The sequence below is a fragment of the Balaenoptera acutorostrata genome, chromosome 21 (genome assembly GCF_949987535.1).
Source record: "Balaenoptera acutorostrata chromosome 21, mBalAcu1.1, whole genome shotgun sequence".
Lineage (NCBI taxonomy): Eukaryota > Metazoa > Chordata > Mammalia > Artiodactyla > Balaenopteridae > Balaenoptera > Balaenoptera acutorostrata.
The window spans coordinates 5,419,971-5,436,510 of NC_080084.1; the positions used below are offsets into that span (position 1 = coordinate 5,419,971).

At 43.2% G+C, this 16,540-nt stretch overlaps 1 protein-coding gene across 1 annotated transcript; it reads left to right on the forward strand.

Moving 5' to 3' along the window:
• Window positions 1–1,249: 1,249 nt before the first annotated feature.
• Window positions 1,250–15,759, forward strand: CHRNA6 (cholinergic receptor nicotinic alpha 6 subunit). Its single transcript, XM_057537384.1, is given in 8 exon segments — window positions 1,250–1,328; window positions 2,991–3,130; window positions 11,227–11,271; window positions 11,992–12,101; window positions 12,203–12,312; window positions 12,315–12,830; window positions 12,833–13,179; window positions 15,580–15,759. Coding segments are annotated over 8 exon segments (1,479 nt in total). The 3' UTR covers window positions 15,712–15,759.
• Window positions 15,760–16,540: the final 781 nt, after the last annotated feature.

Sequence of the window (16,540 nt, forward strand, 5' to 3'; positions counted from 1 at the left end):
TGGGATTGTTAGATCATATGGTTGTTCTATTTTTTAATTTTCTGAGGAACCTTTATACTGTTCTCCATAGTGGCTGCACCAATTTACATTCCAAACAGTGCACAAGGTTCCCTTTTCTCCACGTCCTCACCAGCACTTATTACCTCTTGTCTTCTTATAGTACCATCTTAATAGGTGTCAGGTGATAGCTCATTGTGGCTTGATTTGCATTTCCCTGATGATTAGCGGTGTTGAGCTTCTTTGCATATACCCATTGGCCATCTGTGTCTTTGGAAAAATGTCTGTGCAGGTCCTATTTTTCAATTGGGATGTATTTATTTATTTGCTATTGAGTTTTATGAGTTTCTTACGTCTTTTGGATATAAACCCCTTTCCAGATACATGGTTTGCAAATATTTCCCCCCATTCTGTAGGTTGCCTTTTCGTTTTGTTGCTAACTCCCCTTTAGCCAACACCAGAATCTGACCAGAAGGCCTAACTCATCAGAATGTTATTGACGCTAAACTTATAGAGGAAAGAAGCAAATGATAAGGAAACCAGTTGGTGACAAGGATGTATAAATAAACATAGAATCGTCTAGACAGCATCCTGTGTTCAGTATTCGTTCTTCTCATTCTCAGACAGCTAATCTCTAGTCCTGGAGGGTGATTCCTAAACTCAGAAGGACGAGGCACTAGAAGTCAGACAAAACCAAATTAATCCTGTTCTCCATGAGGCACACTTTACCAGGACTCCTGTTCTAGAATGTTTTCTGGTAACAAGGTTAAGCCCTGACGAGCTAGAGATCTCGGTGAATCAGAATACACTGATCGGGACCTGCCAGGCGCTTTGCCTACAGCTGGAGCTCAGGAGACGTGTGTTTGCTCCCCTCAGGACCGGGGCTGGGAAGAGATGCACAACAAAGATGCACTAAGCACATCACAGTTTTCTGTCCCCTCTCGGTGCCGTCCGCCCAACACCCCCGTCCTGCTTCTCCTCCCGTTCCTGCATGAGAAGAGATGTAGGGTGTCAGGAAATGGGCTGACTCATCTGACATCAGATTGAGTCCTTTTTATTTGCCCTTTTGGTTGGCCTCAGTCTCTGATATTGGGAATGACCATGTTATGTTTGTGAAGGTTTTCATTTCACAGAAGACACTTGGACTGCAGTGGACTCTGGTGATTAAAGGTCCGGTGTGAGTGGCTGCCTGATAGCTCTTTGTTTCCCACAATCCTTTGACTAGAAAAAGAAATCAGAGTGTGTTTTAAACATGCTGCCCCGCGAGGGTCAGGGATTCCTTCGCTTTGGGCTGTGTCTCTGGTGGTATGTATTCACACTTTGCTTCAGAGGTAGGTTTTATTTCTGCTTGTTCTCATATTCCCTTTTTAGCTACATGTATTTCCTAGTTTTATTTTCCTCCTTTTCTAGTTGTGCTTGGCTGAGCAGAGATGAGATATGCTATGGATAAATATGTAGAGTGTCGGCACAGGAATTACTCCTCTTATAGCTGCTAATTAATCTATTCATTTTTAGTTGGTTGGCTTAACATGTAAAATGAGATTTCGGGGGGATGGGGTGGGGAGGACAAGGAAACATTGTAAACCATGTTTTATTTTATTTTCCCGATGAAAAATAGGCAAAAATAACAGTGGTACAGTTTTCTATCCATCTCCACTATGGATGTATTCAACTTCTTTACCTGTATTTAATATTTTTTCAAAACTGTGGTTTATTAGCTGATACTATTCCTCAGTCTATGAACCCTTCCATTTTGTAGGTAATCATCTTCATTTTGGGAAATGTGTCCTAAGAGTAAGATCATTCATTTTCAAAGTTAAGGCTTAGAAACGGACAGCTGCTGCTCTGTCCATGTCCACAAAGCCACATTTCCACGTGCTGTCGTCTTTTCAGGGACTTGCTTGTCAAGACTCAAGGAGGGTTTATCTGAAATGTCTCAAAGGAAAAGAAAAACCTCAAAGGAGGAAAATGGGTAACAGGAGGATTTTTTAATTATCTGTTTTATGTAGAAATATTTCTATCTTTATTAATTATGATGGCAGACAATGATGTTTTACATCTAAAATTGTTCTTTCCTGCTGAAATCTCAGTGTTTCCAAATGCATCTGTCAAACAACACTTTTTATTTAGTAATATAACAGCTATCCTTTCCTTTGTTTTTGCCTAATGAGTTGTTCAGCCCCTTAAATTTTTTTTCTTTCAGGGTATAAATCCCTTTGGGAAACTATAGAATAGTATTTCAGGTATCAAATTTGAATTCTATAAGGAAAAATATAGAGGGGGCCTTAATGAGATGAATTATGTCAAATGAAGGCAAGTAACCTACATTTAATGCATTCTTGGGAATATACAAAGAGACATGCATTACATTGTTGTCTAAAATTTAATGACTGAAAGTGCTATTGTTTAAGAACTTTGGGGATTCTATAAAAAATATTTTAAGTAAATTTTCCTTAAAAACTTTGCACTCTCACACATCTCCAAGAATTGAAATTCAGAGTTGATTTTAAAAAGAAGGAGAGCTTAAGACCTTAATGAAATTACTAGTTATTTAAGTTTGATTGAAGAAGGTTCCCCAGCTACACACCCTGCTGGTTGTAGAAACAAGAGACCAGTCAGATCAGTATTTTGACAAGAAAGGGCAGGACTTTTCTTTAATCACCGGATCAGTAAGACGGTGGGTTCTGTTCAGTGACATAACTGAACATCTCAAGCCTGTGTCTATCTATCCCTTTACACTGTGCTGCCATAGACTTTAGAAGTGCTCTTACCAACATCATTTTGTTTGCTAGCGCACTAGTCCTGAGATGCCGGTATTACTCTTTTCATCTCCGTGGTGAAGGTGAGCAGCCTGGCCAGGAGGGGCAGGTGCAGTGGTGCTGGGGGAAGCTGGTGTCCCGCACCCGCCTTCCCGGGATGGAAGCCCCTGGAACCTCCCCACCAGCCGGCATCCTTTCTGCTTCTCTAACCCCTCTCTCTGTATGGTTCCACAGGATGTGCAGGCTGTGCGTCCGAGGAGAGGCTCTTTCACAAACTGTTTGCTCGTTATAGCCAGTTCATCAGGCCCGTGGAAAACGTTTCCGACCCGGTCACTGTGCATTTTGAAGTGGCTATCACGCAGCTGGCCAACGTGGTAAGCGCAGGGGGGGGCACCACGAGGCCTCGGAGGCCCCAACTCTGAGGAGTCCAAGCAATTCCCACTCACTGCACTGGGTAAATAAAGGGATTTTTGAACACAAACAGACACAAGTCTACAGAGTGCTGCCCTTCAAAGCCGGCCCGTTGGGAGGGATCCACTGTCCCCAGGGTTGCTGTCATTATTCCCCTTAAGGTGATGTTTTTCTGGAAATGCTCTCAGAACCAGTTTATGAAACAAAGAGGCGAAGGGGCATTTGAAGGGGGAATACAAAGGGAGCTAACTTCATTGTGCACCTATTATGCACCAGTGTCCGCACTTAGTGGCTGTCATCTGCATTTTACAGCTGGGGAGAGGAAGTCTCAGGTAAGAAACTTTCCCAACGTCAGACTATTACAGATGGTGGCACTGGGGTTCAATCAGCACTGTTCAACCCCAAAGCTCATGCTCTTCTGACTCCGTATAAGAAGAATTGCTTTAAGTCTCCTTTGTTATAGAAGAAAGAGAAAATTCACCTTGTTTCACATAGGGTTCCATCCAGCCCTGAAAAACTGATGGGAATTTGGAGGTCTTAGTTTAACTTATTGTTACCCTGTTTAAGGGGCAAGGAGGACTAGAGTTCTTTCTTTTGAATAATCTTCACACCCTAGATGCTGGGAGAGGAGGTGTGGGACCTGATACCCTAACAGAGGTCAGGGTTCCTGGCTCCAAGGCATGGCAGGGCGCAGGCTGCCCTGAGGCACTGGACTCGGACCAAACTCCAGGAATAGGCAGGCTCAGGACGTAAGGGGTAAGGGACGTCAGGAGCATCTCTGAGACAATGGTGCCCAGACCGAGGGAGCAGCCCAGGCCCTGGACGGGGGCCGGTGGGGCCTCCTTCCTCTCAGCTTTGCCTGGAGAAACAGTGGTGGCTCCAGGTGCACCTGGGGGAAGACCTCAGTTATGGGTATGAAGTCCGGGGTCACCGTGTTTCTCCGGTCCGTGCTTCCCAGCAGACTGGGCTGACCCTGACCTGGTCCTCTAGCTTCTGGCCCAAGCTGGAAGTGTGTATATGCTGATAAATACTGATTTTCAAAAAAAGTAAGCCAGATGTTTTATCTTACTTAGATGGGCCCACTCCTTCCTTTAATAAACATTTATTTAGTACCTATTCTAATCCCGCCTCCCCTCTCCCCTCAAATAGCTTGGCACTGGTTACTGGTCTCCTACCAGGCTGGAAGCCACACTTGGTATGAATTGGGCTGTTATGAATGGAGAACTGGACTGAGTTTCCCCTAAAGTTTGTGATGCAGCATGACTTCAAATCCATGATCTATACACCCTTTCAGGACATTGTTCTGAAGATGGTGGGTGGAGGATTGCTGAATACAGATTTTGGTATTTGCATTTGGCTGCTATCAGAGATTGAAAAACACACACATGCTCTCTCAGCTTATATAAAACAAGTTTATTTCTTTCTTATGTAATAGAAACATAAAGGTTAACAGCCCAGGTTAATACCAGGTGGCTTTGTGGTAGTGGTTGCATCACAGTGTTTGGTTGCCCAGGTTGTGCACTGCACAACTCCTGAGGATGTTAATCACATGAGCTATGATGCTAAAAGCATAAACTGTGACAGGGACCAAGGTTCCTTCTATCTTTCTATGTCACCATCCTTAGCATGTGATTTCTTCCCTCAGTGTTGCCTTGTGGTCCAGGATAACTGCTGATTTTCACTCATCATATTCACATTCTTGGCAAGAAGCAGGAGGAAGAGAGAAAGGGGCACATACCAGACATCTGTGACTTCCTTAAGGAGTTTTATTAGAAGTCCTACTGACAGCTTCTGCTTCCTAGCTCATTGACCACCCCTAGCTGCAAGAGAGTCTTGAGAAATGTAGTTTTTTAATTGAGATTTTATTTATTGAAATAATCATAGATTCACTTGCAGTAAGAAATAATAGAGCCCTTGTATTCTTTTTTGACCGATGGCAACAACTACTGTGTCTTTCATTTCTAAAATTCTGTCGTTTCAAGAAAGTTATACGTAAATGGAATCACGCAGTATGTAACCTTGTGGACTGGCTTTTCCACTCAGCATATCAGTAGTTCATTTCTTCTTTTTTTTCTTCCAGTTTTATTGAGATATATTTGACATACAACACTGTATAAGTAAGGTGTGCAGAATAGTGATTTGACTTACATACATCATGCAGTGGTTGCCGCAATAAGTTTGGTGAGTCATTTCTTCTTATTGTGAGTAGTATGCCATGGTATTGATGGAGCACACTTTGATTGACCTTCCACTGGTTGAAGAACATTTGGGCTGATTCCAGTTTTAGTCTTTTACAAATAAAGCTGCTATGAACATTTGTGTACAGGTTTTTGGGTGAACATTAATCGTTATTTCTCTGGGATAAATGCCCAGGGGTGCAATTCCTGGGTCATGTGGTAGTTGTGTGTTAGTTTTAAAAGAAACTGCCAAAATGCTTTCCAGAATGGCTGTACCCTTTTACATTCCTACCAGCAATATGTGAGTGATCCAGTTTATCTACAGCTTTGCCAGTATTTGGTATTGTCACTGTTTTTTATTTAAGTTATATTAGGTATGAAACGATATCTCATTGTGGTTTTAATTTGCATTTCCCTAATGATTATTGATATAAAACCTCTTTTCATGTGCTTATTTGCAATCTGCATATCCTCTAAGGTGAAATGTTTGCTCACATCCTTAAGCCCATTTTCTAATTGGATTGTTTGTTTTTACTATTTAGTGTTGAGAGTTCTGGCTATATTCTAGATACAAGTGCTTTGCCAGTTTTGTGGTTTGCACATATTTTATCCCAGTTTGTAGCTTATCTTTTCTTCCTCTTCACATGGGCTTTCACATGAAGTTTTTAATTTTGATGTGGTCCAATTTATCAATTTTTCCTTTTATATGTCGTGCTTTTGGCATCAAGCCTAGTAATTCTTTGCCTTATCCCAGATCCTAGAGGTTTTCTCCTATGTTTTTCTAAAGGTTTTATTTATGTCTTATGTTTAAGACTATGATCCATTTTGAGTTAATTTTTATATAAGATATGAGACCTAGATTTTTGTTTTTTAGACCTGTGGGTGTTCAATTGCTCCAGCACTATTTGTTGAAAAGGCAATCCTTTTCCCACTGAATTGGTTTTGCACCTTTGTGAAAAATCAGTTGAACATATTTGCATGGGTCTATTTCTAGGTCCTCTATGCTGTTTCATTGATCAGTGTGACTATCCCTCCACCAACACTGCACTATCTTGATGACTGTAGCTGTAGAGTAAGACTTAATATTGGCTACAGTGATTCCTGACACTTTGTTCTTCTTTGTCAAGATCGTCTTAGCTATTCTGAGGCCTATGCCTAGAATAAGCTGCCTATGTTCACAAAAAGCCTTGCCCTGATTTTGGTAGGAACTGCATTAAACCTGCAGATCAGTCTGCGGAGAAGTGACGTCTTTACTCTGTTGAGTCTTCCGGTCCGTGAATGTGGGATGTTTCTCCATTTATTTAGCTCTTCTTCCTTCAGGATTTTGTGATTTTCAGTATACAGATCCCATTGTATTGTTACGTGTATACGTAAGTATTTTGTTTTATCTGGGGGCGACTGAAAATAGTATTATGCTTTTAATTTTGGTTTCTCCATGCTCATTGTTAGTATATAGAATTTTAAGACTTTTGTATATTGATCTGTATCCTGTGATCTTGCTGAACTCACTTAGTTTCAGCATTTTTATAGATTCCATGGGATTTTCTTTGTAGGCAACCTTATAATCTGCAAATAGAGATAGTTTTATTTCTTCCTTTCCAGTCTATGCCTTTTCCCCCTTTTTCTTGCTTCATTGCAGTGGCTAGAACTTCCAGTACTATGCTGAATAAGAGTGGTGACAACAGACATCCTTGACCTGTTCCCAATCTTAAGGAAAAAGCATTCAGTCTTTCACCATTTGGTATAAAGTTAGGTGTAGATGTTTTGTAGATGCTCTTATCAAGTTGAGGAAATTTCCCTTTATTCCTAGTTTCACAGTTTTTAATCATGAATTGACGTTGAGTTTTGTCAAAAGCTTTTTCTCCGTCAATTGATGTGATCACATGGTTTTTCTTCTTTAGTTTGTTGATATGGTAAATTACATTGATTAATTTTTGAATGTTGAACCAGCCTTGCATCCCACTTAGTCATGGGGTATAACTTTTTATACATTGTTGGATTTAGTTTGCTAATATTTTGTTAATGATTTTTGCATCTAAGTTTATGAGAGATATTGATCTGTAATTTTCTTTTTTTGTAATGTCTTTGTTTGGGTTTGTGTCAGGATAATATTAGCTTCACAAAAAGGATTTGGAGTTGTTTCCTCCTCTTCTATTTTCTGGAAGAGATTGTGGAAAGTTGGTATTGATTTTTCTTTACATATTTGGTAGTATTCTTCAGAGAAACCTACTGGGCCTGGAGATTTCTTTTCCAGGAGCTTTTTAATTATAAACTCAATTCTTAAATGGCTATAGGGTATTCAGACTGTCTCTTTATATCACTTTTCAGATTCTTTTCCCTTATTGTTTATTACAAAATATTAAGTATATTTCCCTGTGCTATACAGTAGGTCCTTGTTAGTTAGTTTGTGGTTTTTGAGGAATGGGCCCATTTCTTTTAAGTTGCCAAATTTATGATAAAATTAAAGTTGCTCATGGTATTATCTAACTTTTTAATGGCTATAGGATCTGTAGTGATAGCTCCTGTTTCATTCCTGATATTGGTGATTTGTATCTTCTCTCTTTTTATTTTTGTCAGTCTTGCTAAAGGTTTATCAATTTTGTTGTTTTTCCCCCAAAGAATCAGCTTTTTGTTTCATTGATATTCTTTATTGTTTTCCTTTTCAACTTTATTTATTTCTGTTTTATCTTTATTTTTCCTTCCTTGTACTTGCTTTGGGTTTATTTTGTGCTTGTTTTTCTAATTTCTTGAGGTAGAAACTTGTGTTATTGACTTGAGAGTTTTTCTCATTTCTAATGTAAGCATTTAGCTATAAATTTTCTTTTCAGCACTTTTTTTAGCTATGTCCCTCATATTTTGATATATTGTGTTTTTGTTCCCATTCAGCTCTATGTGTTTTAAAGAATTTCCTTTGAGACATTCTCTTTGACCCATGGATTATTTAGAAGTTCAATTTCCATGGGTTTAGAGATTTTCCTGTTGTCTTTTGGTTATTGATTTCTAGTTTGATTCCATTATGGTCAGAAACACACTATGATTCCAATTCTTTTAAATTTGTTGAGGTTTGTTTTATGGCCTATGATAAGGATATGCTCTGTGTTGGTTAATATTATATGCATGCTTGAAAAAATGTGTATTCTGGTGTTTTTGAGTGGAGTATCTATATATGTCAATTAAATTCTGTTGGTTGATTATGTTGTTCAGATCTTCCCTATTTTTGCTGATTTCTGTTGAGTTTACTGAGTTCTATTGGTTTCTGAGAGAGGGATATTGAAGTCTCTAACTGTAATTGGGGATTTGTCTGTTTCTTCTTTCAGTTCTATCGGGTTTTGTTCCATATAATTTGAGACTCTGCTGTTTGGTGCATATATGGTCAGGATCATTGTGTCTTCCTGGTGGATTGATCCTTCTTTCATTATGGAATGTCCCTCTTTGTCTTTAGTAATTTTTTTCCTCTGCATCTACTTTGTCCACTATTAATATAGCAATTCTTATTGGTGCATTAGAGTCTACTTGTCCTCATGTGGGGCACCAGAAGTTCCTGTGGGCCATATTCATTGTTGTCACTGAGCCATGGTGAGGTCTGGGAGTGACTGTGATGCAGTACAGCCCAGATGCACAATTACCAACGCCCTTCTAGAAGACTATAGGCCGTCTGCTGCTGTTTGAGCCTCAGGCTTGGCCTTAGAGCACCAGAGAGCTCTACATGGAAGGGTGTTTGCTGCTGCATAGAACGAACTTGGCCACAAAGTTTAATGAGTGGATGATCTTCAGAGTAAGTGTATCTCCACTGTCCCCCTCATGGGGCCAGGACAAAGCCCCTGCCCAGCGTTTTTGATGGCCTGGCGTATCTGACATGACAAACCTGAAGGCTCTCAAAATGTAGCCCGCCTGGCCTTTCTGGTCTCAGTCTCTGAGTCTGTTGCTGCTGCTCCAGAATCTAGTCCATTTGAAATTGTAACTCCAATCCTTTAATTGAACCAGGTGCCAACTAATTTATTTTCCCAAGAAGGAGATGCAGGGTGATGGTCCCAGGAATGTGGGGTTGTACTGTAGGTCTCTGGCCTCCTTCAGCTGGGCTGTCTGATAGCAGTTCCCATGGCCACAGGTGCGGCCTGGCATTGGATGGAGAATGGGACTTTCCAGACCCGGTCCTGACCCATAAACTTGGCTGGCACCTCTGAGGGTGTCCATCCACCATGAAGCAGGTCCACACCACATGAAGCTTCACCAGCCTGCGGAAGTATAGACGGGGAGACAGGAATACTGTCGGGATGATATTGCCAACTGATTTTAAATCTCAGAATACAACGTTCTAGTTCACAGTGTGCACTAGTTCTCTAACCAGTGTACTAGTGGACAGAGAGGAAGCAGTTGCTGGAAGACGCTTATGACTGTTCCCTCCGAGACATTTCTTGACTGCTAGAGCTAGTCCATTCCTGACTGACAGCCAATGGATTTACTGACATGGCCCCTGCTTGAATCTGCTGGGCACAAGGTATGAGCAGAAGACACTGTCCTTAGACTTGGGTAATTGTAAAGTCATGAGTAAGTAATAGTGCATTTCTTTGCTTGCCCTGACCAACAGAAAACCATGAATGTAACTCCTTTTGTTGACCTTTTAAAACCTTGGGGCTTATCATGACTTGACACAAATGCCTTTGAAGGAGGAAGCTGGTGAGGTCTCCAGGTAGCATTTTCTGGGGGCATGGAGAACTGCAGAGCAGCAAACCAGAGTGGGCTGGTGTCCAGCCCTGGCCACTGCTTCCTCAGCCAGTGTGAGGTGTTTACTCTCGAAGGTGCTCATGTGTCTGGGGAAACAAGGTTGGTAAGTTTTGGGAACCCACTGCCAGCCACTGGGTGACCATCAATAGCCTCCAAGTGTTGCGCTGTGAGACTGCTGAAGGTTCTGGATGTGTCTTCAGTAGCTGCTCCACTGAGAGGTAGTAGCTGATTAGGAACACATTATATTTGGGATGTCATCCTGGAACGCTTTTATTCAAGAGATCCATGACTCTTTGCAGGTCACTTAGGTACCTGCTTAAACCACCTCCTCAGACAAGCCTTCCTGGATCATCCTGTCTAAAAGAGACGTGTGTGCGTGTATGTGCAGACACACACACACACACACACACACACACACACACCACTCAATCCCTCTTTATTTTCTTTCACGGGACTTATCACTATCTTACATTTTACCATGTATCTATTATTGATGTTCTGTCTCCCCAGCTAATAGCTTAGGCACATGTAGGTAGGGATATTTTCCATCCTGATTACTTCTGTAGCCCCAGCATTTATAGAGCGCACAGTAGGTACTCAATAAATACTTGTTAATGAATGACTGAAGCAATCGGCAGTGGTTTGGGTGGGAGCAGTGCTCTGGGGAGTGGCAGGTTCCAGCTGGCAAACTCCATGGTGAGCTGAGGCTGACACCTTGAGGGGCAGTGGGGCTCAGGACTCAGAACCTAGAGGGTGCTGGGGCACAGCTGAGGAAGAAGATGGCAAAAACAATGATACCCATCACCATCTGCAGGGCTTCCCCTCCCTCCCTCCCACTCTCTCTTCTCTCCCTTCTTTCCTTTTATGGGATCAGAAATCTTTATAGGCTGCAGTGGTCAGAAAGGCTTCACAGAAGTGGGACCTCAATCAGATTTGAAAGACAGTCATAAAGCCACATTTCAAAGTCAGCAGGGTCGGGACCAGTGTGGAAATATTGTATTTTTGGCTTTTTATAAGTTGCCTTTTCAGTCTTCTTTTTTTCCCTCCGTTAGCATGAATAACTCAGATTGGCTATTTTTAGTTGTAATTTTTGCTCTAAGATTCACTTCTATTAGCAAGTACATTTGAGGCTAAAAAATATTGTTTCTTCTTCCCAGGATGAAGTAAACCAGATCATGGAAACCAATCTGTGGCTACGTCACGTACGTGTCTACGTCACACGTTCTTCTCTTGGAATTGTGTCACACTCGTGTGTCAGTTTAACAACGTCCAATGGATAAAATCCACTAGCATTCCCTCTTTGCATCTCCACCTTATGATAGAGCATAAAATATTAACTAGCTCCAAAGCCCAAAGTTCAATCTAGTAACGGCTGGCTGGGTGAAGCTTCACGGTGCAGAACTGAGTGACAGAGTTCTCTCTGACTGTCCTTCGGTGGTTTCTGCTCTCAAGCCTCCTATTTTTGTCTGAGTCTCGAGCTCCAGAGCCAGATGCTTGCCCACTCTTTGATCCTGCTCTGGGTTAGATCCCCACCGTCTCGTTTTATCAGTCAGACCATCTTGTTCTTCCTTCCTGTCTCAACCTTCTATGCAGATTTTGTAACAAACCCATCGTCATACACTTGAATTCTCTTTTTAATATTAGCAATGGATTGCTACTAGAGATCAAGCACAGTCCATGGAATATGGAAGCTGAGCCTATAAACTTGGCTAGCTAATTAATAATCAACAGATACTTATCTAATATCTATGTTTGCCCCAAATCAGCTCAGCTACCTTGTTCCCCATGGATTTAATCTTCCAACTTTTGGTAGGAAACCAACTCTTTAAATAAGAAATTTTTCAAAAAGTGGTTGAACCAACATAGAATTAACATTGGAAGAAAGTCAAGAATTTTTTAAAACTGACTTCTATTCCCTTTAGATCTGGAATGATAATAAATTGCGCTGGCACCCAGTGGAATATGATGGCATTGAGACTCTTTGTGTTCCTGCAGAGAAGATCTGGAAGCCTGACATTGTTCTCTACAACAAGTATGGGCATCTGACAGCCAGTCTCTTTCCAAAGTTGCCTTTGGTACAGGCTGACCGAAAGCACAGGGGGTGTCACTAATGGTGTCTGATTTACTTTGCAGTGCTGTCGGCGACTTCCAAGTCAAAGGCAAGACAAAAGCTCTTCTTAAATACGATGGCATGATAACCTGGACTCCACCAGCTATTTTTAAGAGTTCCTGTCCTATGGATATCACTTTTTCCCTTTCGATCATCAAAATTGTTCCCTGAAATTTGGTTCCTGGACCTATGACAAAGCTGAAATTGATCTTCTAATCATTGGCTCTAAAGTGGACATGAATGATTTTTGGGAAAACAGTGAATGGAAAATTGTCGATGTTTCTGGCTACAAGCATGACATAAAATACAACTGTTGTGAAGAGATATACACAGACATAACCTATTCTTTTTACATTAGAAGATTGCCGATGTTTTACACCATTAATCTGATCATCCCCTGTCTCTTTATTTCATTCCTAACTGTGTTGGTTTTCTACCTTCCTTCTGACTGTGGTGAAAAAGTGACGCTCTGCATTTCAGTTCTGCTTTCCCTGACAGTGTTTTTGCTGGTGATCAGAGAAACCATGCCATCCACGTCTCTCGTGATCCCCTTGGTGGGCAAGTACCTGCTGTTCACCATGATTTTCGTCACCTTGTCCATCGTGGTGGCGGTGTTTGTGTTGCACACCCACTATCGCACCCCGACCACACACACATGCCCACGTGGGTGAACGCAGTCTTCCTCTGGCTGTTACCCCAGATCCTGATGAGGAGGAGGCCTCTGGACAAGAGGAAGGGGACAAGATACGACAAAAACCCCAAAGGCTTCTCTGGTAGGCCTGCCAAAGTCAAGTTCGATCATCGCAGAGAGCCCAAACTTCTTAAAGAATGCTGCCACTGTCGTAAGTCCGGTGAGATCGCCACCAGCAAGAGACGATTAAGTCATCAGCCTTTACAATGGATGACTGAAAATTTGGAGCCCTCACCTGAAGTCGAAGATGTAACTGATAGTGTTCAATTCATAGCAGAACACATGAGGAACCAAAATGAAACAAAAGAGGTAAATGTATGCCTCTTCTAGCCTGTTCACCCGCAGCAGGCCTGGGGGCCCTGCATAGACATGTCAGATCTTCAGTGTGAGTTCTGTTTGCAAGACGGTCAGGGAGTGGTGCCCTAAGAGCCAGCCCTGTGATGATGCAGTTATGGGTGAACTGCCCTGGGGGGGGGGTGGGGTAAGGTGTAGCCTCAGAGCAAATCTCTGCCTCCAGAAATGTTAACTCAAGTAAAATCGGGTTAAAATAAACACTCAGGGCAACCTTGGTTTATTAAACTGAGAGCCCCTGCAATAAGGACGGGTGGGAGAGGGAAAAGCCGGCTGAGCGGCAGGAGGAAAGCCTGCAGGGCCGCTCACAGTCTGGGAGCCTGGGAGGAAGGTGGCGTGAGCCTCCGGCAGCTCCAATCCCACTTACTCCGCTTGACGGGGATCCAGGTGGTGATTGAATGAACCTCAGGGATATTTTTAGCGTCAACACAGTCTGCTTCTGTGGCCCAGAGCCTAACTATAGCAGCTCGGACCTCCCCATCCTCCAGAGAGAGAGAGCTCAAGAACTTTATGCCAATTTTCCATACCATCAGGATGACTAGCTGGGGGCCTCTGAAAACTCCTGCCGCCAGGGGTCTGGGTCTGACCTGAAGGCAGTAGCCATCATCCTTATCTCCTAATGAAGGGACATGGCAGACCTGAAGTCCACCCATTGGTGCTGAGGCGGACACGGGCTGCATGTCACACAGGCCGGGGAGGGGGTGCATCAGGGGCAGGTGAGCCTAGGACTCCCCTCTGTGGTGACACCTTCGTCAAACTAGGGGACAGTTGCCTCTGACTTGATCACCACCAGGTAGGGCTCTTGGAGGTCGGGAACAGGAAGGACGTGAGAGATGTAATGAACTCTCCCTGACCAGCGTGATCCCGAGTTCTAGAGGGCCACCTATGCCTGATGGGGGGCCCATCACATCGCACGTCCTACACACCCCCCTTCAAACCCATTTCCCAGACTTGCCAAGGAGTCAGAATGTCCCGTGGTGCCCATGACAAGGGTGGATGAGAAGTGTCACCTGCCCTATCAGTAAACGAAGGATGTTGCACCCCCCAAGCCATCAACCACTGCAGTCACCCCCAACTGTGCACCCTGAGCGGATTCAGGGTGGAGAAAAGAAGGATGTTGTCCCTACATAGCTAAGCTGCATATCAAAGGAATGATTTCCATGAACCCAGACTCTTGCATCTTCCCATACATAGAAAAGCACTAAATTCCTTAACTTGAGATGTCTGGTTTTCTTTAATTAACAGTCATTTTTTTTTTTTTTTTAATTGTATAGCTACTTTATTTATTTATTTATTTATTTTTGGCTGTGTTGGGTCTTCGGTTCGTGCGAGGGCTTTCTCTAGTTGCGGCAAGTGGGGGCCACTCTTCATCGCGGTGCGGGGACCGCTCTTCATCGCGGTGCGCGGGCCTCTCACTATCGCGGCCCCTCCCGTTGCGGGGCACAGGCTCCAGACGCGCAGGCTCAGTAGTTGTGGCTCACGGGCCCAGCTGCTCCGTGGCATGTGGGATCTTCCCAGACCAGGGCTCGAACCCGTGTCCCCTGCATTAGCAGGCAGATTCTCAACCACTGCGCCACCAGGGAAGCCCAACAGTCATTTTTTTTAAACATTTTTTAAATTGAAGTATAGTTGATTTACAGTGTTGTACTAATTTCTGCTGCCTAGCAAAGTGACTCAGTTATACACATATATACATTTTTTTTTGGTATTCTTTTCCATTATGGTTTATCTCAGGAGATTGGATAGGGAGGAACCACGATATGTAGGAGGTTTTGCAACAAAAACCAGGTGGTCGGAACATCAAAGGATTACTGTTGCCATCAAATGCAACAAAATGCTCTGCAACAGTAATCTTTCAATGTTCCGGCTACCTGGTCTTTGTTGCAAAACCCCCTCTATGCCCTGGCTTTTCCCTTACCTCTTCAGCGCAGTCCCTCAGAGCGATCTGAGAGGCTGCCTCCCGGGCTTGAATTCCTCAGAAAATCTACTGAATAAAACATAATTCTCAACTGTTAGGTTGTGCATTTTTTTTTTCAGTCAACGCAAAAGTGGAGCTCTCCGAGCAGCTCTTTCTGGGGTGCTGCCTGCAGTCAGGGGAGGTCCTGTGCGCCCACATAAGCCTGCTCACCCTGCAGCCCGCTGTCCCAGGACTGATGGGGCGCACGCACCCACCCTCTGCAGACAAACGGAAGTTCTCTGTGTGCTACAGAGGAGACACGGGTTAACCAGAATCACAGGGATATTTGCTTTAAAATCGCCAGGAAATCTTCTGTGAAAAGGAAGCAGCTTATTTATGAGACAAAGCTTATCTCCCATGGTTTTGATTTTTTTTACAGCTGCTTGACTTTTGTCTTTCAGGTGCAGAACGACTGGAAATACGTGGCCATGGTGGTGGACAGGCTGTTCCTGTGGGTGTTTATGATCGTCTGCGTGTTTGGAACTGCGGGGCTGTTTCTCCAGCCACTCCTGCGGAACACAGGACATTCGTAAGATGGATTTTCCCTTTAGCTTCAGAAACTTACAAGACACTGTGTTTGTTCCATGTTTCCCCCACCACGAGAAAAGGGATAGAAAGCTTTGCACCAAGTGCCCATCTAGATGGAAAAAGAGGACTTTATTGCCAATCAGGAGCCTGGATGCCCTCCCTTGGGGCACAGAGGAGCACTTTATGATCCCAGTGTCTGGGATCTGACACTGGAGCCCAGAGCTGGCAGCGCCTGCAGGCTTCTCTTGTCTGTACACGTTTGGCTTCCGGGGCCGTGACCCACCCACAGAACAGCAAACCGTGGGATCAAAGTCAAGCCACGCTAAGAGGTTCTTTTGCTTCTCCAGTTTATGGGCTTCTCAGTATAATGACACCTGCCAGACGTGAAACTCTGGACCTTGGACTTGCTGACCTCTGCAGCACCTGTGAACTTGTGTATGCTTGCTTTCTCCTGCACAGCTCTGTGATGTAGAGCACACACTGCAGCATTGTTTGATACATTATTTGGTAAAAAAGTATCAGCAGGTAGTCAGTCTAACCAACAGGCTGTATTTACTCCCCTTTTAAAAACATCTTATTGAAGTGTAGTTGATTTACAATGCTGTGTTAATTTCTGCTGTACAGCCAAGTGACTCAGTTATACATATATATGCATTCTTCGTCATGTTCTTTCCATTTTGGTTTATCACAGGATACTGAATATAGTTCCCTGTGCCGCACAGTAGGACCTTGTTGTTTATCCATCCTATATATACTAGTTTGCATCTGCTGATCCCAAACTCCTGGTCCTTCCCTCCCCCACCCCCCCGTATTTAATTATCATTCATCTGGCAA